This window comes from Aquarana catesbeiana, linkage group LG02 (genome assembly GCF_042186555.1).
Source record: "Aquarana catesbeiana isolate 2022-GZ linkage group LG02, ASM4218655v1, whole genome shotgun sequence".
Taxonomy (NCBI): domain Eukaryota; kingdom Metazoa; phylum Chordata; class Amphibia; order Anura; family Ranidae; genus Aquarana; species Aquarana catesbeiana.
In genome coordinates, this window is record NC_133325.1 from 563,886,884 (window position 1) to 563,914,686 (window position 27,803).

Below are 27,803 nucleotides of genomic sequence, written 5' to 3' on the forward strand. Positions count from 1 at the left end.
TTTCAACATAATATTGGGATATGTGATAGGAATTTTCCAGTAAGGGGATACCTGAGGGTATAGTTCCTTCCCCAGTTTGTGTGAAGCTGGATATTGAACTAGCTGTCTATTTTGTAAAAGTAGGTTGTTATTACTGCTGGTGGGCCATCTATGTATTTATTTTGATTTGTGGTTTAGACATGTTAAACTCAGTACTCTAAAAAAAAAAGTCTGGCTGTCAGACAATGTCAAATTTTATAAAATAATTGATTCAGAGAGAGGAGTCCCCCAGCTCGGTAGCTGTGATGGGTTTGGCATGCAGCTGGACCCGCTGTCAACCCAGCCCTGCAGACTTCTAAAAGAGCTGGTCTCCTATTGTAATTTGCAACTCGACAACTGGTTCCTGATACACAGAACTGATCATAACAGTTGAGCAACGCAGTGCTGCTAAGATAAAGAGCAGGACCCGGGTGAGGCACTGTCCCTGAGTAATCTGTGTAGCTAGATTGTTGGGTCAGTTTGACAACCAGGTCCTGGAGCCTGACAGCAGTTTATGTGTTTTGTAGTTTATGTGATAAATAAGTACCTTAGTTCCCAGACAGATAAAGTTGGGTTATCATATTGGTAATTAAACCCTGGCTTTGCTTCTCTGTGCTCATTTTGACTACATACACTGGTTTATCCACTTTGTAATAACCCCCCCCTACCCATGCTGTTTTGTTTTCCATGGACCAAAAAGGGATGACTCCTACCACACTTGCAAGTTCAGTCCATCTCCGCTTGGGAAGGGTGCATACTCGGCATCTTCATCTTGGGTGGCAGAGAACTTTTTTCTGGCACTGCCCAGATGTAACCATTACTGACTATGTAGGAGCTTTACCTGTTCTATTGTTACACTCTTGCCTTATGCTGTTCCATCAGTCACTACGATTCACACCTCTCTGAAATTGAAGCAGAACACCAGCATTTTATTATGTCCCCTGTCTCGTTCATTCATTTCAAAGAGGCTGCTGTTTTCACCGCTGTTTTCTATTTGAGCTGAAAAATTGTCTGAATGGCTTAGGCTAGCCAGCATGGGGTAGAACTTTAGCCAGCAACAGATCTCCCTTCAGATATTACTAAAGTTAGAAATTCCTTTTGAGTGGGATTTCACAAAATAGATCCCACCCAAAACTGAATTTTCAGAGTTAAAGTGACCCTGTCCCTTGTATATAATGAAAATAAAAGCCCGTAAAAGAAGATGGTAAACACTTACTTTCCTTGCAGTGTCTTAAAGTTTTGCTGTTTTGATGATCTCTGGCTGCCTTTCATATGCTTCTAGGATTGTCAAATACTACATTGTGAATACTACCTAAACCTGCAGTTTTTTGTAACCAACACCACACTGTACCACCAGTGATTTTGTAGTCCTTTGTTTTTTGGGGGGTTTTTTTTGTTAAAATAACAAACATGCTATTCTTACCTGCTCTGTGCAATGGTTTTCACAGAGCAACCCCGATCCTCCTCCTTCTCGGGTCCTCTGCCAGCGCTTCTGACTCCTCTCCCCCTCCAAGTGCCCCTAACGCAACCTGCTTGCTATGGGGTTACTCGTGTATGCTTGCTCCCCTGTCCCGCTCTGTGTGTCCATAAGACAGACAGAGAGGAGCTCATCACCGCTCACTTGTCACTGGCTGTGATTGACAGCAGCAGGAGCCAATGGCCAAAGTGTGTTGTTTTTCTCTTTTTTTTTTTTTTTCACAAGACTAAAATTGGGAAATTATCACTTTTAACGCTTTGCAACCACACCTTAAATGCACTTGAAGCGCAATGTGCATGTTTACAGTGCATTTTAAGGTGATGTTTTGGTGCGTTTCAATAGAAGTGAATGGAGGCAGTTGCAAAGCATCAGCCCATCCCCCGAAGACATCACTGCAGACGAAACGCATAGGGTGTGGCCAACTACTGCATCTTCAGGCACTGCTGCCTGCTGCTCGTATCTGCTGTATTGGAGTGTCTTTTGGAAAACTTGATAGCTGGAACTCCAATATCTTATAATAAAATACACCATTTTAAACAGTCTTCACAATGGAGATGTGTTTTCTGTTTTTCGGTATCATACCATAACTGATTGCTAAGCAGGGATTGTCCCCTTTAGTGGAGGACAAGTTTGAGATCTATATGTATGCGTTCTTGGTCATTATAACTTATGGCCCAACTGCTCTGGTAAGAGGCGCATGGTAATTACTACTACTTGGTGGTGGATTTTTATTTCTGTATATCAATGATACTCCTTGGAGGATCACACATTGTGGAGGCTTCATGACAATTTTGACACATGAATATGCGTATGCACTTTAATTTGTGTTTTTGCACCTTTGTAGACATAATAATTTTTGTATTTTACAACTTGAATAGTTGGTTGTTTGCATTTCATCTTATTTGATGATTTATTTTGCACTTTATAGTTGTTACTTTTAATAATTTATATATAGTTATGTTTTGTAGCTCTGCTTTTTTTATTTATATACACAATGGATAGATATCACGATTTATAATAAGCTGATTTAAGTTTTTTATAACCTAGTGTGGATTCTACACTTATTTATTGGTATAAAAGCTTCAACGCCTGCCAAACTCTGCAAGCAGTGTTATTTTTGCTTCGCAGCAAAGCAATGCTAACACTGCAGTGTGAACACCTCCATCCGTTCCCTATTGTAACAATTATGAGTGGCATTGATAGGCATTCAGGAAGCGTAAAAACGCGACCCAACTGCCTATTTTCAATGCCTGTGTGAAAGAGCCCGAAGGTGCAGGTGCCAGGGTTGTCACACATATGTTTATTATTTCAGTCTGGCCTAGAGCAAGCATTTTCATATCAGGTGTCAGAACATTTGGCATGCACATGCTTATTCTAAATCAGTGACTCAAGTAGGGATAAGGATGTTTTATTATTTTACTGTACTATTGTGCTGCAACAAGGTATAAAATGCCCTATGCTGGCTGCACACTGGAGATCCAGACTGTTGATTAACACAACACAATGCAAAACAGTCCAGGTCTACAGCAGGCCAACACGCCCCCTGCACAGTGCTCCAATGAACAGTGCTTCTCAGGGCGCGTAAGCTTTGTTGACTGGAAGGCTTTTTTTTAATACGGGCTTCAGCTTGTATAAGAGCAGTGTGAACAGCAAGCTTTTAAAAAGCATTTGCAGAGCTTTCGTAAGCTTTGTTGAAGCTTTTAAAGTACCATTCAACTCCAGTTTGTAAATGTTGAACACAGATCCTAATGGGAGCGCTGATTGCCCCATTAACCTCTCTGGTGGTATCAGTATGTCAGATTTTTGCGTCCTACAGTGGTACATTGTTCTGCATAGCAATTTGTCCTTTTAAATTGTAGGCCTGTAATTTTTTGGAATAACTCTTAAATCTCTTAAATCTGTCCAAACAAGAGCCTAGTAGACATCCCGGGTATGATAATGTTTGGAACACAAAATCATAAATTATAATATAATAAATACTGTATATGCTCGAGTATAAGCTGAGTTTTTCAGCCCATTTTTTAGGCTGAAAAACTCCCCCTCAGCTTATACTCGAATGAGCTGTACCTTTTATTACTAAACAGCGTGTGTCTCCCGCTGTGTAATGCATTCTGTTCAGCCGTCCATTGAAACAAAGCCCACCCCGCCTCCTCCTTGTCCGTCCGTGATAGAGGAACACTGATACGATGCTGGGAAACTGTATCAGTGTTCCGTCTATCACAGACAAGGAGGAGGCGGGGTGGCAACTGTGCACAGTGTGACTGCAACTGGGCACAGTGTGGTTGCAGATGGGCACAGTGAGGCTGCAGATGGGCACAGTGAGGCTGCAGATGGGCATTGTTTACCTGTAGCTGCTGCATTTTCCCACTCTCGGCTTATACTCGAGTCAATATGTTTTCCCAGTGTTTTGTGGTAAAATTAGGTGCCTCAGCTTATATTCGAGTCGACTTATACTCGAGTATATACAGTAACTATAAATATCAAAAATAATAATATAATAATAATAAAAAATTTTCAATAATGTAATCAAAAACACTGAAATTTGCTCAGTCGCAGAATTGTCGCTGTCATCACTTTCGGTGCCTGATGACAAATTTCCTCACGAATCAGTATCGCTCGATTCTGAAGTGATTCTTATTTACTATTACTGTTTTCTAGCTGGTCAAAAACTGCTTTTGACGTAAAGGGATGCTTTTTGGATGCCATGGACAGTATATATAATATAAAAGTGCAGGAAGGGCACAGGAGAAAGCACTAGGGACAAAACTGATGTGAACTGATTTGATACAGTAATGTAATCTTACAGATTACAGTGTACGGTATGTGTTCTGTATTTTGCACTTTTTGAATTTGCCGCCGGGCTCTGCCGCCATGCATCGCAACGCTCGCAGGGAACGGAGCCCGGCACATAATACATCAGGCGTAGGACACTGCCCGCGGACACAGCAGTAGGATCCTGGGGACAAGGTAAGTAACTTTGCCTGGATCCTGCGATGCAATCACAAGTGTGGCTCGGGGTTACTGCTTTTGGTAGTGAAAATTCACCCCGAGCCACACTTGGGAATATCACCAGGGAGGTTAAGCAAGCTGGAAGATGGCTTTCAACAAGCTTCAAGAAGTGCTGAAGCCTGCCAACAGCTTGATTAAAGTGGCAATCAGCACTCCCATTAGGATCGGTGTTCAACATTTACAAACTTGAGCTGAATTGTACTTTAAAAGCTTCAACAAAGCTTGCTAAAAGCTCTGCAAATGCCTTGTAAAAGCTTGCTGTTCACACTGCTCTTAAACAAGCTGAAGCCCATGTGAAACAAGCCAAATACTGTGCAGGGGGCATCAGATAATAATTTTTTATTATTATTATATTTTTATTTTTGATAATTAATTATAGTTATTTATTATATTATAATTTATGATTTTGTGTTTCAAACTTTATCACAGGGTGTGTTTTCCAGATTTGAGCAGTGGTCCTGATTTCCAGTATACTTCCAAGACTGGGCATTTTTAACCCTTGCTGCAACACAATAGTATAGTAAAAAATATAAAAAGACATTTACTGTTTTTGCAGCCTGACTAAATTACAGTAATAACAAAAACAAAGCTTTAGTGGGGTTTTATCATATAGCTAATTATTTTCCCCAATACAGAAATATATTAACAGCATATCTGCCAAATGCAGCTCTCATGTTTAAGCACTCTCTTGTCGCTTGTCATTTTATTTAAAAAAACAATGTTAATGTCACAATAGACTTATTTTGGACATTCTTTACCTATACATTTGGACAAAGTTTGTTCTTTATGTTGCTATAGTGGTTTCGCCCCATCCTTTTCCTTCTGCTTAGGGAATAGCTCATGAGCAAGTGAAGGAGCTCAGAACGAAAATGCATTAGGTTGCACGGTCATCCCTCTCACACCTTTCATTTCCACTAAATTCATTACTAACATTTAAATAGAAAAAAAGTCCAATAAAAATGTAACCAACTCTAGAGGAAGAATAAATAGACTATTACTTGGAGAGAGTGCATGAGGGAATTCTTTCACTTCGCAGCCTCTGCCTCTCATGAGTCACTGGTGTTTTACACTCTATGCATACATCACAATGTGAGTATCATCTCGGTGCCTAGATATATGGTCTGTGCACAAGGAAATATGAAGGCACTTTTTATTTCTCTATCATTCGCTGTCTCGCTTTCCCTTCTCAGCGGAGCAATCAAAGCAGTCTGGTTGCTTCAATTGAAAGAGAGGCATGGAAATAACTGTAAGAAAAAAATGTCTTTGTACACTACCACACCGAAAAGGAATACAAATCGTTTGGGTGTAGAATACTGAAGAGGCTCACTGCTGCGTTTCTCATTTGTATTTTACACATTTTAGCAGAGAATTACAGATTTAAAGAACAGGTCTATCCCAATTATTTATTATGGTATTATTTTAAAATTAACCATTGAAATCAACAACTTAAACTTTACACTTTTAGCTATGCAATGAGGGTTAATAATTAGGACTTCTTCATTGCTAGAAACCCTCACAAATTAGGGCTTCTACTAATAAATACTTTTACTTTTACTTTTACCCTTTCACCCATTTTCCAACTAGAAAACATGTGAATCTGAGTGAAAACATTTTATATATAAACCCACTTGTACTTCTACCCATCCTTTAAATGTGTTATTAGTATAGTCCATTAATCAGCAAATTGGCTTTTATTTCCTGCATTACATCTGCTCATCTGTGTGACATGCTAAAGACTAGAGTGACTATTCACATTAATAAAAGTGTATCTTGCATAACATAGCATTACGTAGTAGGATTTTGGCAATATTCACAGATAGTTTTTCTTACATTTTCTCATTATCTGAGATAATTTGGAAAGATTTTGCATTGCCCACTCCCGAGTTGGAGTGTTATTTTTGATACTAAGAGTAAGGCCAGAGGTGTACAGACCATGTATGCACACTGTGTAGCTTGACAAGGGTCTTTTGGAATGAATATAAATATATATATATATATATATATATATATATATATATATATATATATATATATATATATATATATATATATATATAATTTTTATTTTATTAAAATTGTATTTACATTTTTAAAATTTTATTTAAATTATTTAATTTTTTTAAGAATAAGAGCTTTTGAGCATTTGGACATAAATGCATTTACAGGCAAAGAAAAGTCAGAGGTCTGCACAGTAGGGTCAACAAGAAAGTAGGCCAGTGTTATTCTTAGAAATTAAGCCTGAGCAATCCATTAAAAACTTTTCTTCCATTTCTTAGTAATTATGAAGCAACGTAAAGGCAAATGTAACAATGCAGTATCGTCTTATGGCCCTTATAAATGTTAAAGTAGAACTAAAGGCAAATTTTTTTTTTCTTCATTTTGGATAGAGTAAAAGTGACCCTGTTAGTTTTTACTTTTATTTATTATTTTTTTTTCAGGTACTTGTATAGCGCTGTCAATTTACGCAGTGCTTTTACATATATATATCAGAGGTGGGGGATTCGAGTCACATGACTTGACTCGAGTCAGACTCGAGTCACCTGTTTGAGGACTTGCTTGACAAAATTAAATACATTTTGGGCTATTTGACTTGCAATGACTTGGCACCACCCCCCCCCCCCCCCGAAAATATTACCCACACACTCCGCCCACCACCGCCTCTGAGCCAATCAGCATTTGCCAAATGCCATTGGAGCTGTACTGTAACCCATCCTCCTCCTGCAGCCCGCCACATGTGACGAAACTCGAGAGGATACAGAAGACGAGGATAAACCGATAAAGTAAGTGTGGCTGACTGTGTAGTGTATTGAGGCGGGCGGGAGTCTGCTCTGTTCCCTGCGGTTTGTTTACATTACCAGGCATCCATCACCCCCGCTTGTTCCGGGACCAGAGCGGCTGTGAGTCTGTGACAGTGAGTGATGTAGAGACGGCTCTGTGTCAAGTTCAAACTTTGAGCTTAGTTATTTTGCCCCTCAGCAAGGACTACATTTTTTCAGGCTTGTTGGCCATTTAATTGCTGAGTGTTCTGCTCCTTGTCTGCTGTTTGGGCATTTAAAGTGTTTCTTTAATATGCCAAGAAAAAAGCACTAAGCTGTTTTGTTGATGTTGAAAATAAAACAAAACCTTTCCTGAAAACTGACTTTTAACTCATTTAAAGGTGGAAATGGGGTAGATCAGTGTTTTGACTTAATTTGTGACTTGACCAAAATAAATGACTTGACTTGACTTGCTTGACTTCTAGCAGGGACTCGACTTGACTTGCTTGCTTTTCGCCACAGTAACTTGGGACTTGCTTGTGACTTGAAGGTTAAGACTTGAGACTTGCTTGTGATTTGCACATGTGTGACTTACTCCCATGTGTGATATATATATATATATATATATATATATATATATATATATATATATATATATATATATATATATATATATATTTATATTTATATTGTACATTCACATCAGTCCCTGCCCTCAAGGAGCTCAAAATCTAAGGTCCCTAACTCACATTCATACATATACTAGGGCCAATTTAGACAAGAACCAATTAACCTACCAACATGTCTTTGTAGTGTGGGAGCAAACCGGAGTACCCAGAGGTAACCTGCGCAGGCACAGGGAGAACATTTTTGCCATATATTTCCCATCGGAGAGATTTCTCTTTACTTTATGTCCCATAGCTGAAGCGTAAAGTGAGAGGAAGCCCTTCCAAAGCTGGGGGATCCCAGATTGTCACCAGGGTCAGTGGAACTAGCATCCCCATTGGAAGATTTCCCCTCTTCTATTACTGTTCTGGGGACAACCCAAAAATTGTGCTTTTCTCTTGGCTTTCACTTTCAGTGATAAGGGTAAAAATATGCTTGAAACTGAAATTGGTCTATAAGGTAAAAAGAAGCAGCCAACTCATCAACAGATAGAAGTTGATATAGAATGTTCACAGAAGTGTAGCGCTAAATAAATAAATGTGTCATTCCATAATTGCTTGAAATAAAAAAGAAGGAAAAAGAAAAAACAAAATCATGCATAAATGTTAAACTATGAATCATCCACCAACAGGTGCAAACTGTGTAAAGTCCAAATAAATAGTCCTTAGAAATGCAAAGGTGAATGGGTGTGAAGATAGGACCCTTTTCACGACCATGAGTCTCAACATGAACCCATGTCAGAGAGGAAAACTGTATAGTGACATCACTTCAGTGCACCTCCACCTTTCAATTAAAACACGCTCACCAAATCAATTGGACCTCCACATTATAAGAAGTCAAATGCGCATATATCATATCATGGGGAAGATACTAAATAGCATCCGCTACATAAGGATGCCATTTATTCGCTGTTTAGTATGTTGTGTGTATTCATATGTATGTATTCCTTTCTGACACAGGTTTATGTTAAGATTATCTCACTAAGAGGGTGAATCACTTTATTGGAGGCACAGACCGAAATAAATACTTGACAGGGTTTCCAATCCATTTCCACTCTGTCCAAAACTAAAAAAAACTATTTGCCCTTAGTTATACTTTGAGGGTAAAACACCCATCATCTCCATCACCTGGAGTGGTTAAAGAATGAGAAGAATGAGCTAAAAAAGATGGAGAGAAATAATTGAAAGGATAAAAATACAAGGGTGGAAAGGAACAAGGAGGGTATCTAGTTGGTCGTTGGCATATTGCTTTCCTTGAGTACTAATAGTGACAAATTGTAATAGTCAGAGGAAGGGCTGAAGTCTAGTTTAACTAGAGAAATCAATCCAAGTACACCAAGTTTCATAAACTTCACAAACTTGATTTTTTTTGCAAACTGGCTGTCAATCCCCCCTCCTCATAAGCTCATCAACCCAATCCCTAATATTGGGAATTCTTGATGACCTCCATTGGCTGGGAATCAAGGTTCAGCCTGCAGATAGAAAGAATCAGGAGTCCCTTTGAAATCTTGGTAGCTGATCTAGGGATGATGGATAGTAATGCTACTAACAGGGTCTCTGGCCATGATATACCTATGCAAGCCATTTATAGTTAATGTGAGTCAGATGAGTGTTGGACCCCACCCCCCCCATAGTTGCTGTCATGTAGATGTGGGCATTGCATGCTTTTTTGGCAGGAAAGAAATGTGTTGGCATTGTTCATGATGAACCAAGCTGCTGGTTTGTAACATCTTTTAATCTTTGCACAATGAATATGTGTTTGTATTTGAGAAAAATTTAAACAGGAAACCCAAACTTTAAATGACTTTGTTTGACAATGGATTTAGGCTTGTTATTTTCAGGCAAAGTAAACTTATGCACCAAAGAAATTACTACAATATAAAAAGGGTTTTCATGCTGTAACAAATTATTCCAGAAAGTTTAGTATAAAATTACTAATTTGCCCATAACTTCCTGCATTGACACCGTATTTTCTTCCCTTACTGAATCAAAGTTCAGGACCAAACTGCTTAGACTGTTCCTAGGTTCCCTGTGTGGTACATAGTTTACTGTTGTCACTACCAGCTGAGTCTGTGCCTATTACACTTGCTAAAATAAAAGTGTTCCAAAATGTTTTAGGCCTGACCGTGATGGACACAGAAATACATACAAACATCTATATATTCCCTTTAAAGTAAAAGGGGGACTCTGTAGGAAATCTGTAGTGAGAGAGATACGGAGGCTACCATTAATGACCTCCTTTAAAAATGTGCTTAGCTGTTTGTCATCTGTACTTTCAGACACTGCAGTCAAAACTTCTAATCTGCATGCTTGATCCAGGGCAGTGAGTGAAGCCATAGAATCAGCATGCTAGTCAGAGATTTTGTATTTTTAGAATGTCTGAAATTGCCTCAATACTGCCATTGTACAGTTTTCCTTGAGCTAAAAAACAAACGTAACCCTTAAAGCCATATTCAGTCCAAAAAAACAAAACACAAATCAAATATATTGCAGCTTATCAATCCTTGAATGTTGTGGCTGCATTAGTTTTCTATTTAGGTTTTTTTCATTTATTTTTACATGTTGATCCAGGCAGTAACACATTTCCTGACCTAAGGTGTATCCACTCCACTGGAGGAGCAATGAATTTGCCTTTGGACAGCAGCATTGTCAGCCAGGAGAAATGGCAGTATTAGACTAGTAGATTTAGATGAACCTGACTGACAAATTAAAGAGTAACTCCACTTTTTTTTTTATTCTCCTCTGCGTGGTGTGTGTACATTTCAGGGATTTTAACTAACTTTGTGGCCGATTCCTAACTTTTGTTATTTTGAAGAAATAGCTGTTTGTTTGTCTGTGTCCATGGGCTGAGTGAATCTGTATGGGAGTGTTTTTTTTTTTACTATCATCAGCTGCTGCACCTGCAGGGCTCTAAATGAAGAAAGCTGCAGTGTCTGAATCCCTTTAGACGTGATTTCCCTTTGGGAGTATCTTACCCAACGTGACATTTTTGTTGCAGGGGGTGCTCAAATTCTTAGTGCAGACTTCTGGGAAAATCAGTAAGCCAATCACACAAGCAGGATATTACATTTCTGAGGGGCATTCTATACACCATCTGTGTACAGAACGCCTCCAGGTAACCATAATCCATTGCATTGTACAGAAAATTACAGCGCTGTAGATTGAAAAAGAAAGGTAACTTTTAATGGCATTCAGTTACAATATATTATATAAAACAATGCGACTTGTGTCGCAATTGTATATGCTATATTTTTTTTTTTTTTTTCATTTGCAAATTTTTTTCCCCACGAAAGTGGAGTTATCCTTTAAAGCTGAACTCAAGCTAACACTTTTTAAGAAGTTACAGAAGCAGATTTCTTTCCTTTGAGGATAAAGGTTTTATAAATGTACCGTATTTATCAGCGTATAACACGCACCCCAATTTAAGAGGGAAATTTCAGGAAAAAAACCTTTTTAAAAAAAATAAAGCACTTTAAAGCAAAATAATGGTCAGTGAGCATCAATGCAGCCTGATCTTTGCCCATCTGCAGCCTGATCTGTGCCCATCTGCAGCCTAATCGGTGCCCATCTGCAGCCTAATCGGTGCCCATCTGCAGCCTAATCGGTGCCCATCTGCAGTCTAAACGGTGCCCATCTGCAGTCTAATCAGTACCCATCTGCAGTCTAATAAGTGCCCATCTGCAGCCTAATAAGTGCCCACCTACAACTTGATCAGTGTCCATCTGCAGCCTTGCCGAGGGGAAGGAGGGGAGGAGCGCTGCTGAAATAGAACCGGATCTCCTGTGTACTCAGCTCAGCGCCACGCCCAGTCCCACCCCTTGGCCTGGATCCTATGATGGACATAATGCCGGTCCAATGCAGGTATGTCCATGCTAGGAGATGTCCAGGGGGCGGGACTGAGTGAGACTGCGAGCCGAGCTGAGTACACAGGAGATCCGGCTCTATTTCGGCAGCGCTTGTCCCCTCCTTCCCCTCGGTGGCAGTCTATATCTGCGTATAACACACACGATTTTCCCTCTATTTTAAGGGGGAAAAAGTGCGTGTTATGCGCCAAGTAAATAAAAGCTGACAATTGTAAGCACCCCGTCAATGTTAAATGATTTGTCTCAAACCTTTGCCACTTTTGCTGGACTACTTGGTTTGTTAAAGGACATTGAAAAATAACAGACTTACTGCCTGGATCACCAGGTTAAAATAAAGGAAAAAAACAAAAAAAAAGAAAACAAATGCAGCCACCACATCTAAGAACTGGTAATCTGCAATATGTACATGTTTTGTTATTGGGTTTATTACTGCTTTTAATATTTATTACAGGTACTTATATAGTGCTGACAATTTACGCAGCACTTTTCATATTGTATTTCAACTCAATGCCTGCCCTCAAGGAGTGTACAATCTATGCTAGGGGGTGGGATCTCCCACAGGTTGGCAAAGACACAGCCAGGGGCTGCAGAGCTAGACAGGAGACAGCTCAGCGCCTGTGCAACAATCATCCTGTGAGCCTCAGCTAAAATGAAGAAAACAGCCATGGTCCTGCAGTTCACTTACTGTAATGTGCAATCCCAACTGAAATCCAGACACCCTGGAACTACAGCCAATCGGGAAGATCGGACACGGTCATGTCAGACTTTTGCTGATTGGCTGCAGCTTCAAAGTGATTGGTTACAGGCTATGTTTACATATTACACAGTGAGCTGGGGGACTGTGGCTGCTTCATTCATTTTAGCTATCATTTCTTACAGCTATGGCAGTAGTTCAGCTGGTGTGTGGCTCGGCAGAGGAAATACAGCGGCCAGCAGTTGAGAATCACTGCTTTAGGAGACCACAAGTAAAAACTAAAAAATTATTTTGTTTTCTTTTCTATAGAGCTATACATTGGGGGTTGTTTACGAAAGGCAAATCCACTTTGCACTGCAAGTGCACTTGGAAGTGCAGTCGCTCTAAATCTAAGGGGTAGATCTGAAATGAGGGGAAGCTCTGCTGATTTTATCATCCAATCATGTGCAAGCTAAAATGCTGTTTTTTATTTTCCTTGCATGTCCTCCTCGGATCTACAGCGACTTTACTTTCAAGTGCACTTGCAGTGCAAAGTGGATTTTCCTTTAGTAAAATTTTGTAAAACTGATCTCAGGGAGGCCAAATGCAGAAAGGACAGGCTGCATTTAAACGAAACCTGAAGCATTCTTCAGCTTAGTTAAAGTGTATGTAAACCCCAACGGAACTTTATTTGCTCCATTTTGGTAAGTTACAGTCTATTGTTCTCATTGTTATCAGCCCTGCTCAGTTCTCTTCTTTAGTTATAGCACACCTCTTTCAATGTTAGAGAGATAGAGAGGAGGAGGTGTTCTGTAGGTGTTCTGTTCTGCAGCCTCCACATCTGAGAACTGGGAGGCTGCAATATAATAAAGGTTTGTCCTTTAGATGCACTTTAACATTGGCTAGCTCGTGAGGCTCACTGCACTCTAAAAACTATAGTGTGTTCTTGTAGCTACCCATTCTCTTCCTGATTTTCCATTGCAATGTCTCCTTGTTGGACTTGAGCTGACTGATTTACAGGTGTGGCCATAATATTAACCTTTTGCAATCTATTGAAAGTGATTTCATATTTAGCCAACACAACCCTTTTAAGACAACGCAGATGGGTCTGCACTATAAAACATTTAGAATGAAGGCTACATAACTAAAACTGTAGTAGCATCAAGAGCATATCATTCTTCTTCAATATATACACTGTTTATATAATATAAAACCACTTATGCATATATATTTTTTTTCTTTTGCGCATGCATAGGCTGGGAGGCATTCCTGTAGGAGTGGTTGCAGTTGAAACAAGATCTGTGGAACTAAGCATACCTGCTGATCCTGCTAACCTCGACTCTGAGGCTAAGGTTAGTTAATGGTTGTTAAACACAATCATTTAATTTGGGGACAGATTTCATGGTCTTTATTACTTGTTATAAGCAAACTCTGTGATGCAGTTAACATTTGTCATGTAGTTAGTTTCACAACTCTTTTTTTTTTTTCACAACGTTATAATTTTTTTTTTTTTTTTTTTTTACATGAATAACCTTTTTTTCCTATATTTAAAGACACAACATTTGAACTTTTGGATATGGAAGGGTTCAAGTTGGAACAATATAGATGTAAAATCCTCAATTTTACAATTGTCACCTGAAGAGGAATTATGAGGAATCCTTTAGTGGAGACACCTATTCTGGTGACAACTGCAAAAATTCCTCAAACTTTGCAGAGTTGTGTCTCTGGGAAAGGAAGTGAAGAGAAATGTTCCCAATGTGACACAAACCCACCATTCCCTACTCCATCCCAAATTATAAATAATATTTTAATAAATGTGCAGTCCCTTCCCTCCATTCATACATTTATATTAGAAAGTAAAGCATTCCAACATAGTGATGGACATGTACAAATGTTGGAGGGCAGCGCTTTTCAGCAAGTGCGGAATGTACCTTGCATTCGAAAGTCGATTTTAAGAAAATCCCTCACGCGCTGATACTCACCTTGTGTGGTGCTCTCCCAATGATCCATTGGTCCTTTAGAGCTTTAGGTAAATACCCAGTGTTTACAGGTATGGGGTAGGCTTTGACCACTTTCCACAATGCAGTGCTTGGGCCTGAGGGGTCAATCACCAGGCCCAAATACTGTCATATGATGAGGACAGAAAATGTGTCACTGGTATAATCACCAGGTGAAAACAAAAGAAAAAGTCTAAAAGAACAAAACAAATTCAGCCTCTACTATCTCTGGACTGATAAGGTGTAATATATTAAATTTGTTTGTTTTTGAAGGTAGATACATTTTAACTATAGAGTGTGAGCCATATAGGAAGATAAGTTATTTATTAAAGTTATTTTTAAACCCTCAATTTTCCTTTTTTATTGTTTTAAATATTGAGAAAAGAGCTACATGTGTAAGTAAGAGCTTTGGAAATGTTGAATAGGCTCCCTCAAGAACTACTTCTGGCCAGCTTAGTAGATTATTAAACAAAGACCTGGATGCATTCCTAAATGCACAAAATATAATTGGGTGTTCACATTTTTAGGCAATAACACCAGAGATTGTTGATCCAGGGAATATCTGATTGCTTCTTGGAGGATCAGGAAGGAATTGTATTTTTCCCATGCTGGAGCAAATAGGAAGATGCTTTTATATAAAGTTGTTTTTGCCACCTTCTGGATCAACTTTGAGTATATGATTCTGTATATGGAGGTTTTCTATTCTGTTTGTTTGTTTATTTACTTTCTATTGGTTAAACTACAATAGATGGATTTTTTAACCTGACTAACTATGTATTGATGTAAGTGATTCTCTTTGGTGCTTAATCCAGTGTATGGCCAGAGTGAATTGTATAACATAAAGTTGCAGCATAGAGCCTTACATAAATCATCTTGTTATACATCATCTTTATTGAGTGAGGATGCCAGTTGCACTGGCAGTCTGAATTCAATTTGGTATTCCCTATGGTGGCTGCAGTTCTGTATATGAAATATTACCATAAAGAATATTCAATAGTAAGCATCTATAAACACGAAAGTCATTACCAAAGTATTGTACAGAAAATTAATGTATGCTTTTCCTACAAAACACAACCGGAAGCTACAATGTATATGATCCACTAGTGATAATACCATTTTTTGTTTAGAATTTATGATTTCCATTTTCTTTTCAGCTACATTATATTTGCAGTGGTACCTGTGTGCAATAGATGTTCTATGGAAACATAGCACAGTGGCCATTTTAAGGATGATGTTAGCGAACAGGGCTTAAAGTGATTGTAAAGTCTCATTTAAAAAAATAAAATAACAAACATGTTATACTTCCCTCCTCTGTGCGGTCGGTTTTGCACAGAGCAGCCTGGATCCTCCTCTTCTCTACTCCTGGCCCGTCCCTCCTGACGAGTGCCCCCATAGCCCAGCAGCTTGCTATGGGGGCACCCGAGCCGTGCTGCAGCTCCTTGTGTCCATTCAGACACGCAGCTGCCATTTGGCCCCACCCCCTCTCTCCCCTGATTGGCTAACCAACTTTGACAGCTGCGGGAGCCAATGACACCATGGCTGTGCCCCAGCCAATCAGGAGGAGAGTCCCGGACAGCCGAGGGAATCATGGACATCAGTGGAGAGAGAGAGGGCTCAGGGTAAGTATTTTGGGGGTGCTGGGGAGGCTGCGGTACACAGAAGTTTTTTTAACATAATGCATAGAATACATTGAGATAAAAAAAACCTTCTTGCCTTTACAACCCCTATAAACCTGCACAAAGGAGCCAGCCGCCAAAGAAAATGTAAAATCATGAGTTCCCTTTCCACTTCAACGCTTTACTCTTTAGAGCTTAAAAATCTAGAAAATGTAAAAATTGGCATTATTGTATGGTATGACCACATCCTTTGTACCAAACAATGGTTTATTTTGTGGTGGGAAATCATGGCTTGTTAAAGGGTATTTCCTTATTTGCTTGTTACCTCTTTGTATAGTTGCATGGAATGGCATGCTCCTCCCTCTATCCACTTTGTACACAAGAAAAGAGCCTGTAACTGAAGCATATAACACATTTTGGTTCCAGCAAAAACTGTAGGCTGGCTTGGGTCATCAAATGGCCAACAAGGCAGAAAAATTAGACAACCTAAAATGCTTGTCACATCATGATAAATATTCATAATGTCATATGATAATTATTTATGATGGCTATTCACATCACTTGATCACCTAATGCAGAAGGTACGCTTTACATTAGCCTCAGGGAAGCCCAAGTATTTGCACACTGAATTACACAGTAATCTAAATAATTTAGTTCCATCTATTTTATAAACATTTCAGTTCAGATATGAAATTAAAAAGTAGTGAAAAATTCATCCAACCAGAAAGAAGTTCTGTGAACATCCAAAGTAATCATTTGAATACTTCAGCATTCACAGAAGACTTGGGTGGTAAATCGGATCCTGTATAATTATTTTGAATGTTCTTTCTAATTTAGAAACATTCTCTTATTCTTGCCTATTTTTTATTTGTTTTTTTACTTGTGTTTAGTCTTTTGTGAATGACTTTTCCACAGATAATACAACAAGCTGGACAGGTGTGGTTCCCGGATTCTGCCTTTAAAACTGCACAGGCAATCAAAGACTTCAACAGGGAAGGACTCCCGCTTATGGTGTTTGCAAATTGGAGGGGCTTTTCTGGTGGAATGAAAGGTAATTGCTTTCAAGCACCTGCCACATTTATTTATTTTTTCACTTTCAATACATTTTTATTGAAATATTACTAATTACAAGTCATAACAAGAAGTAACAGATATTTGCAGACAATACATAAGATTTATTTTTGTAACAGGATACCAAGTGGGCCAAGGCATGCAGATGCCCTCAAAATGGTAAGAAGGTCAGAAGTTAAAGATGAGCTCTAGGTACTGTAGATGAAAAGGGCACAAATGACGGCAGCTACACAATCACTGATACATCATTTAGTGTATTTTTTTAATGCAAGCAGTGTAAGTAACTGAATTTGACTTGGTGTCAACCTCTTACAGTCTATTGTGCAGTCTGTAGAGCAGAGCTCAGAGAAGGAGTGGGAAAAGCAGTCAGAGGTGTGCATTGCAAGAAGGCATGTTTAGAAGAGGAGTGACAGAGACATGAGCGCATCTGTATTCTGCTTTACTGTCCAGTCACAGAGTGGGGCTAGGGAGGACACCTATTTGTGAACGATTGGGTCCCCCCCCCCCCCCACTGCTAGACAGGGCAGTGCTGTATGACAGATTTGTGTACATCTCAGGACTAGAAGTACAGTACAGAACTACAAATCCTTTGGCAGGTGAAATGGCTAAAGGAATACAGTATCTCACAAAAGTGAGTACACCCCTCACATTTTTGTAAATATTTTATTATATCTTTTCATGTGACAACACTGAAGAAATGACACTTTGTTACAATGTAAAGCAGTGAGTGTACAGCTTGTATAACAGTGTAAATTTGCTGTCCCCTCAAAATAACTCAACACACAGCCATTAATGTCTAAATCGCGGGCAACAAAAGTGATTAATAATTAAAGGCATTTTTGTCTAGTTTTGGATAAAAGGCATAGAACACCTGTCACTTTTGATTGGTGTCTGTGCCCCCGTTAGGGAGATTCACCCTCTCTATTTGTCCTGTGTACCATTATCCCCAAAAGTGAAAATGAAAAAAAATCCCCAATTTTGGGTTGTCTCCACAACAGTAAAAGAGGGGAAATCTTCAGATGGGGTCGCTATTTCTGATGACCTTGGTGACAACCAAGTTTTCACTCACTTTGAAGTGATTTTCTCACTTCTCGTTTTGGCTATAAGTCAGGGAGTAAAGACAAACCCTACCAATGGAACACAAATGGCAGAAAACCTGACAGGGGTTATAACCCTCTTTTCTGCTATCCAAAATGAATAAAAAAAATAAATGTAGTTCTATTTAAGAATGAATATGACTATCCAGTGTTGTTTGTGTGTCTGCAGAGGACTGAAGGTACCCATTGTCTGAGCAGATAAGATCATTTTTGTGCTTCCCCAGTAGTGAAAGGACAATGTGCAAAGTGTACAAATTCTTAGCAATATTCTAACTTCGGAAATCCTATGTTTTACTACGCAGTCTCAATATTACTATTGACAATCTGCCTTCATGCATACACAATTGTGACCGCAATACACAATTGGAAAAAAAAAATCACTACAGCTACTGTGTGTGTTTGGGGAGAACTATTTATTTTACTAAATCCTGTGGCAGCTGTCAGTGCTATATAAACTGTATGTGATATGAGCTACACACAGTATACAGGTCTGGGCTCCAGGAACAGTACAGGGACTTCCCATCCTGTTCCTGGGAACGAAATGGAGTCAGGCTGGGCATTGCTCAGCCATTTATAGAAAGCCTTGTATTTTATGAATGCATACAAGGCTTCCTTTGATTGGCTGAGGTGGAGATAGTGGCATCATGTGCCTGCCTCTCCATCTCAGCCACTGAAAGGAAGCTTTGTAATCATAAAAATACAAGGCTTCCTGTGAATGACTGAGCAGTGCTCGTCTCAACTCAATCTTGTGCCAGGAATGGTACGGGAAGCCCCCCTACTGCTGCTGGAACACAGAGCTGTATACTGTAGGTGGCTGATGACACATACAATTTCTACAGCACTCAGAGCGGACGCTTTTCTTAGTAATGAAAACAGTTCATTTCGGCCAGCTTGGCCCAAGCCAACTATTTAAAGTAACATAAAACCTGGAGTTGAGGTTTAAGCAAAAGACATCTCATATCTGGAGGTAAAAAAGGTTAAAGTAAAGCTAAAGGAAAAAAGATTTTTTTTTCAGTTTAGGACAGAGTGGAGATGGAGTAGAACACCTGTCAGTTTTTATTGCTAGCTGTGGACCTGTTAAGGAGATTCACCCCCTCTATTTGTCCTGTTATTATTGTCATTGAAAGTGAAAGTACATTTTTGGTTGTCCCCAGAAAAGTAATAAAGGAAAAATCTTCCAATGGGGCCACTAGTTCTGATAACCTGGGGATCTCCAAGGAATTCCCTTAATTCCCAGGGATTTCCTCTCACTTCCTGTTTGGCTATGAGACAGGAAGTGAAGGGAAATCTCCGCAATGGCACACATATGGTTAAAAAAAAATCTAACAGGGGTTTTAAACCTCTACATATGAAAAGGCTTCTTTACAGTAAGAGCTGTAAAAATGTAGCATTGCCTCGGAAGCTAGTTCTATCCAGCTCATTTAATTGTTAATTGTAATATTAAAAAGAACTAAAGGCATTTCTAAATGCACAGAATATAGTTATATTAACATTAATTAATATATATTTAATATAGGATATTAACATTTATAAGTAAGAATACCAGAGTTTGTTGATCCAGAGGATATTTGGTTGCCTTGGGAGATCAGGAAGAAACTTTTTTCCCCTGTTGGAGCAAGCATTTTTTGATTTAGTGTATATAAAATTAAACAACCCGTACATTTTAAGTACCAAAATGTAAACTGAGAAATGTACACTTTTTGTATTGCCTTTTGCTGTAAAATAAAGATATGTGCAGATATCTTTTGTGGAAGTACTGTACAGTGGCGTTTCTAGGGGGTGCAGGAGGTGCGGACCACACCTGGGTGACACTCGCCAGAGGGGTGACACCTGTCAGCAGGGGCACCGTCAGCGCACCAGTGGCACTGATCCGCATCTCTCGTGGGCTGTCTGAGCTGTCCCTGCTATCTTACACAGCAGAGCGGACCAAAGCTGCCTCCCCCTCCTCGGCAGTTTACATCTACACAGACCAGTGGAGGGACACACGCTCTGAGCTATGGTTTGTACTAAATTCAATATGTTGTAGATGGACCCACAGGAGGGGGACAGAGTGACCGGGAAGAGGGGGGGGCAAGTAAAAAAAAAAGATGGAGGCTTGATTGCGAACAGGGAGCTTAAGAGGATATGTCCTGGGGGAGCAATTTAGGAGAGGAGAGGGCTTGTGCTAGTAGGGAGGTGTGTGTGTTTCAGGTATGTGCTAGGGGCACTTTGGGAGTGGAAAGGACCTATGCTAGAAGTGGGTGTTGCATTTGAAATCCGACCCTCCAAAAGAGCATAAGCCCTCTCACCTCCCAAAGCACCCCCAGCACATATCTGACCCCCCCCCCACCCACACACACACACACACACACACACACACACACACACACACACACACACACACACACACTTTCCTACTAGCACAAGTCCTTTCTTCTCCTAAATTGCCCCCCCAGCACATAACAGACCCCCCACCCCACCTCCCTACTAGCACAAGTGGAGAGGGGTGTGTGTGTACTAAGGGAGGGGGATCTGTAGTTGGTGGAGGGGGGTCTATACTCAATGGAGAGGGGGGTCTGTACTGGTTGGGGGGGGGGTCTGGACTGAGGGAGGGGGGGTCTATTTTTAGTGGAGAGGGGGGTCTGTACTGAAGGGGGGACTATACTTGGATGTTCTACCGTATCAAGTGACACCAACCCTAGTGATGCCACTATAACAAGATATAATACATAAGATAAGAGTACTTTATTGTCACTGCAACAAGTCACAATGAAATTTCTTCATATAAATAAAGAAACATTTATAAATATTAAATATAAATATGCAAATACAGAGATTGTCTAGAGTAAAAACTGTGAATGGACAAGGGGAGAGTAAACCGCATGATTCATCTATTATACGAGAGCTGGAACTATCAGTCACATCGCCAGCTGAGCACTATGTATAATATTGTGCAAAAACTGTCATTTCTACAGTAAACAAAAGCACTGTGGATTTAGCATTTTCCGTATTAGAGGTACCATATTCAGTTGTGCTGTTTACAAAAAAATATTCCCCTTTAAATCTGAACCTGAGACAGGTATAAAAAACACAAGTTAACGTGTTACTAAACCCAGGACCCTGCATTCACTATATGTGGTCTCCCACAGTACACAGAACATGGAAATGCACTGGTTAACGCTTGTAGGAGGAGTTTTCATTCTCCTCTGACTGTCCTGTGAGGCTGCATGACTCCTGACCCTCTGTCTGGACAGTGCTGATTGACCCTGTACTGATCACATGCACCCTCCCAAAAAAAAAAAAAAAAAACTTGCTAGCAATGCAAACCAAACTGAGCAATGTGGAAAGTACCCCCAAGGCTCTGTAGTATCAGCAAATGGATTGGTGACAGTGGAAAAAAAGGTGGATCAGAGAAGACAGGATCAAACAGCTTTTTTTCACAATGCAGGAGTATAACAAGCATGCGTTACTGCATATACACACTGATTTTACTATTGTGGGTTTATTACCACTTTAAAAGCGGCTCTATAAATACTGCATCATTGAATGTGTTTTCCAAATGCAAGCAGTGTTAGGTATCTAAATTTGACTTGGTATCATCCTCCTGCATTCTCTAGAGTAGAGCCTATAGAGGAGGAGGGAGAGGCAGCACAAGGAGGCAATCAGGTGTGCTGCAGCACAAGGAGCATGCTGATAGGAGGAGAGTGCAAAGTGACAGAGATAAGCTTATCGGTGTGATAGCTCTTCTTTGACTGTTAAGTCATAGAGTTGTGTTAGGTAGGAGACCTGTAAGTAAAAGGGAAACTGCAGCAGGGAAAAATCAGGGTCAGGCTGTTTTGTGTTTTCAAATCACAAGACTAGGTGGACAAAAATACAAATCCTTTGGCAGGTAAGAACCGATTCCATCTGTGATTTTAGCTAGTCTCATGAAATAGGCTGTCTGTGTTTCTTTCATACCCAACCCCAGTGTGCACATTTCTTTATCAGGACAGTATGTTTAGTCCAATTAATTTTCTTTATCTGACTGTTAAAGTGGTTGTAAACTCTTACAATCCACTTTTTGCTACAGGTAAGCCTATAGTAAGGCTTACCTGTAGCTACCCCGGATATCTCCTAAACCTGCACGGTTTAGGAGATACCCCCTGTATCTGCATGTGCCGATGTCATTGGCACATGCGCACTGAAGCAATGGCATGTATGTGCCATTTGCTTCAGTGAGTGTGCCATTATGGGAGGCTCCGAGTGTGCCGTTACCAGCGCGTGGGAGTGACGTCATCGCAGCTCCGGCCAATCAAAGTGTTGGAGCCGCGATACCCAGAAGTAACTCAGAGGAGAAATGTCGCCGGCCGGTGCTGTGTACGGGCACCGCAGCAGGGGCCTTCGATCTCAGGAGAGTATTACATAATGAGCTAGTACGCTATGCATACTAGCTCATTATGCCTTTGTCTTGCAGGTCTTTTTTTTTTTTCATGTGGGTTTACAACCACTTTAATATCTGCAGGATTTTAGCTCACTGTAGTTATATTAATATAATCTTGCAAGACTTTGTAAAAAAAAAAAAAAGTTTAAAGCTCCCTTAACCAACTTCATCAAATTAATGATATGCTGAATCCCCTGGTCAAAATCCAAAATTCAGTTTTCGTGTGCTCTTGTAATATCACTTACATACAATTGTTCTTGTTTGTTTTTCTCTCTTTAGGAAAAAAAAAAAAAAAAAAATGAAAGGTTTGAGGAGAAATTCCCATTAGATTTCAGGACATGGCTCTACTGCCATTATCCTGTGTACAGAAGCATGTTTAAGTGTGAGTTGTCAGTCTTGGAAGCCCTTTGGGTGTCGCTGAGCATTTTTGGTTTCTGTGCTGGAAGGGTATTATGCAGGAAGGCAAAATAAACAATTACACCGGCTCTCAGAGCACACAAACACACCACGAGAAGCCAATTGCACTGTGGGTAAAATTACTCCAAAATTGTGTGTAATGAGTAGGAAAAGATTAAAGAAAGCTCTGGCTATGCTGAAAATTGACATTAGCAGAGGGAGAAAAAAAAAAACCTCTTTACTACTCGGCCTGGGAGGTCTAATTCAGGCAAGGAACAAAAAAAAAAACATATCTAGATTGTGTTCAGAGAGTTTCTCCAATGACTTGTCTCCGGCCAGAAGTCTATTCCATATAATGTAAAATTAAATTATAAAAAATCAAGTGAATATTTAGATGAAAGAACCATTTGGAAGCAGTTTATTTAGACGAAGTGCCAATGACCCACAACAGTAAGACATCAAGCGTGAAATTTACTAGAAATTAGCAGTGGGGCCCCAGACTCTGCATGACTTGTCTGAAAGGATGTAAATTCATGTGAAATTAACCCATAGGCAGCAGCTCTTTAGAATTCCATACGAGTACAGTACTGCCGATCATACTGTGCTAGCGTAACTATGTTAACTGCATAGAGCAGATAAAACCTCGCTTAGGGTTTCCAAAAATTCATTAGGGTATTTCTTAAAGAAGACCCCCCACTCAGCCACTCGGGACTGAATGATCAGTAGGCTTATTTAATATTAGGTTTGGTTTGCTTGATATATCTTTGTCCTAAAATGTGAGATCCAATAGTATCTGGACTGAAAGATTTAAAACCAGTGCCCAGCTCAAGTATTGATTTGCACCCACTGAATCCAGCTGTGCCCACTATTGCATCACAGCTTGCAATGGCGAGTGATGAAAAAAGTACACATAGAAACTATCACATGAAGGATTTTGGGGTTATAGTAGACTGTAAACTGACCAGTTAGTCAGTACCCTTTTTGCTGAACCCAGGAAAGTAGCTGTTTTTATAGTTTAGTAATTAGTTTAGTAGTTAATTAGTTTAGGGTTTTGCACTTTTTTTATATAATTTACAGACCATCATTCTTGTGCGTTTCCAGAAATGGCTATGAAAAAAATCCAAAAATCATGCCACAGGTATAAGTTACATAGTCACAAGTCCATCCAGTTCAACCATAAAAATAAATAATATCATACAATCCCATATACTCAATCCTATACACCCATAAATAAAAAAATAATATCGTACAATCCCATATACTCAATCCTATACAGCCTGAAAAAAGGCACAAGTCCATCCAGTTCAAATAAAAAAAAATAAAAAATATCATACAATCCCATATACTCAATCCTATACATCCTGAAAAAAGACACAAGTCCATCCAATTCAAATAAAAAAAAATAAAAAATAATATCATACAATCCCATATACTCAATCCTATACACCCATAAATAAAAAAATAATATCATACAATCCCATATACTCAATCCTATACACCCATAAATAAAAAAATAATATCATACAATCCCATATACTCAATCCTATACATCCTGAAAAAAGACACAAGTCCATCCAGTTCAACCATAAAAATAAATAAATAAAAAATAATATCATACAATCCCATATACTCAATCCTATACATCCTGAAAAAAGACACAAGTCCATCCAGTTCAACCATAAAAATAAATAAATAAAAAATAATATCATACAATCCCATATACTCAATCCTATACATCCTGAAAAAAGACACAAGTCCATCCAGTTCAACCATAAAAATAAATAAATAAAAAATAATATCATACAATCCCATATACTCAATCCTATACATCCTGAAAAAAGACACAAGTCCATCCAGTTCAACCATAAAAATAAATAAATAAAAAAATAATATCATACAATCCCATATACTCAATCCTATACACCCATACGTCTTCTGTATGAGTAATAATAAAACGTCTGTGACTTTCTTTTTATCTTCAGACATGTATGATCAAGTACTCAAGTTTGGAGCCTACATTGTGGATGGCTTGCGTGAGTACCGCCAGCCTGTGTTGGTATACATTCCTCCTCAAGCTGAGCTGAGAGGTGGATCATGGGTAGTGATAGATTCTACTATCAATCCAAGGCACATGGAGATGTATGCTGACAAAGAGAGCAGGTAACTTATCTATAACATTTTATATCACCTTGAAAATGTTTGGTTATATTGATATTAAAATTTAAGATAAAATTTACCAGTCCATTTATAAAATAATTGCTTTTCATTTTGCCACACTTTGCCCTATTTTTATTTCTTTTCCCATTTTCTAAAAGTTTGAAATTAAAATTTGTAATGTGGAATGGAAGTGGAAAGAAGGTGAAATATAGACAGATTGTCAAAAAAAAAAATCAATATTGGAAAAAAAAAATCGAAAGAAAAATACTCCATTTTAAATGGCCTCTCTTTAGCTTCTGTCTGTTGAAAATAATTTATTACCTCTGGTTTCAGGTGGCATCAATTATCATGGAAATAGCAGTAGACAGTCTTTTGGAAAAGTTACCTGCAGAATAAATTCACTTCGTTTCTCTTTAGTCAAAATATGGCCAAAATGGGCAAAGAAATTGCCCAGGTGTATAAATAAGCAAGACTTTCAGAAGATATATTTTTCCTGTAAAAGAAAAAAAAAATTGCATTTTAGAGTTTTGTAAATAGGCCACTATAATACAGAATGAACAGTTTGCCTTAAAGGATGGTGATGGTTTTACATATACATGCGTATCACATAATAATGAGTATCTATCATATTTTATAAATGTTTGTGTTTTATCATGAGGTATACAGATTTCTAATGGCAAGAGCTTGTGTTTGTGTTACCCTATTTTTACCTGATTTTCAAATTGAAATCTGGGAAAATCTTGCTTACCGTGTTCACTTTTAACCACACGCACAAAATCAGCAAAAATCAATATGGCTGAGCAGAGTGTAGAAAAGCCAATCAGAAAGACAGTTGCTGTGACTGACTCCAGTGGCATGAGTTTGGAGTTGCTCCTGCTCTCAATCAAGAATGCATAATGCAAAGAGCGCAGGGGTCAGAAATGCGTAATGCAGAGAGCACAGTTGTCAGGAATGTATAACAAACAGCGCAGGGGTCAGGAGTGCGTAACGCACAGGGGTAAGGATAGCTTAATGTACAGAGTGCAGGGGTGATGGGTAAGTAATGCACAGAGTGCCCCCCACCCCCTATGACAAAGCCACTTTCAGCACAAATGTTTTGCTTGGGTCCTGATGCCGTGACTGCCTGCATTTTTTTATATGCGTGAATTGTGCAGGCTTCAGTCTCTGCCCACCCACTGCCTGTCAGACTTATAGCACAGAGCCAAAATAGGTGCTCTCCCTTGTTATATGCTACAGGTTGGTAGATGGGGGCAAAAGGCACCAACTGCATAATTCATATACAAAAAAAATGCAGGCAGCTGGACCCAACGCACTCACCAGTAGATGTGAAGCATGTGCCTTGGGTGCCTGGTGCCAGCAACACCCATGGAAGGACTACACCAGACAAATGGAAATGATTGGCAACCATATGTTTCCCTGTGACACTTTTATGTACAGTCAGGTCCATAAATATTGGGACATCGACACAATTCTAATCTTTTTGGCTCTATACACCACCGCAATGGATTTGAAATGAAACAAACAAGTTGTGCTTTAACTGCAGACTTTGAGCTTTAATTTGAGGGCATTTACATCCAAATCAGGTGAACGGGGTAAGAATAACAACAGTTTGTATATGTGCATCCCACTTTTTAAGGGACCAAAAGTAATGGGACAATTGGCTGCTCAGCTGTTTCATGACCAGGTGTGTTATTCCCTCATTAGCCCATTTACAAGGAGCAGATAAAAGGTCCAGAGTTCATTTCAAGTGTGCTATTTGCATTTGGAATCTGTTGCTGTCAATATGAGATCCAAAGAGCTGTCACTATCAGTGAAGCAAGCCATCATTAGGCTGAAAAAATAAAACAAACCCATCAGAGAGATAGCAAAAACATTAGGTGTGGCCAAATCAACTGTTTGGAACATCCTTAAAAAGAAAGAATGCACCGGTGATCTCAGCAACACCAAAAGACCCGGAAGACCACGGAAAACAACTGTGGCAGATGACCGAAGAATTCTTTCCCTGGTGAAGAAAACACCCTTCACAACAGTTGGCCAGATCAAGAACACTCTCCAGGAGGTAGGTATATGTGTGTCAAAGTCAACAATCAAGAGAAGACTTCACCAGAGTGAATACAGAGGGTTCACCACAAGATGTAAACTATTGGAGAGCCTCAGAAACAGGAAGGCCAGATTAGAGTTTGCCAAACAATATCTAAAAAAGCCTTCACAGTTCTGGAACAAGATCCTATGGACAGATGAGACCAAGATCAACTTGTACCAGAGTGATGGGAAGAGAAGAGCATGGAGAAGGAAAGGAACTGCTCATGATCCAAAGCATACCACCTCATCAGTGAAGCATCGTGGTGGTAGTGTCATGGCGTGGGCATGTATGGCTGCCAATGAAACTGGTTCTCTTGTATTTTTTTTTATAAATCTTTATTTATGAAAGACAAGGTATTACACTGCAAAATAACAAACCATAAAAATATAGTTACATCTTCCACAGGTGATGACTTCAGGTAATACACTAATCCTTCCTTTTTTTTTTTTTTTATTTAAAGGAGAAAAATAGAAATGAAAATAAAGATGAAAATAAATAATAAAAATTCGAACCATAAATAATAAAT

At 39.3% G+C, this 27,803-nt stretch overlaps 1 protein-coding gene across 2 annotated transcripts in view; it reads left to right on the forward strand.

Moving 5' to 3' along the window:
- Nucleotides 1–27,803, forward strand: part of ACACA (acetyl-CoA carboxylase alpha) — a 571,750-nt gene that overhangs the window by 482,378 nt on the left and 61,569 nt on the right. For both annotated transcript variants that reach the window (XM_073616063.1, XM_073616061.1), the window contains exons 48-50: nucleotides 13,717–13,813; nucleotides 16,990–17,125; nucleotides 25,020–25,197. In XM_073616063.1, coding sequence (XP_073472164.1) covers nucleotides 13,717–13,813; nucleotides 16,990–17,125; nucleotides 25,020–25,197 — 411 coding nt within the window. The remainder of the gene's footprint in view (nucleotides 1–13,716; nucleotides 13,814–16,989; nucleotides 17,126–25,019; nucleotides 25,198–27,803) is intronic.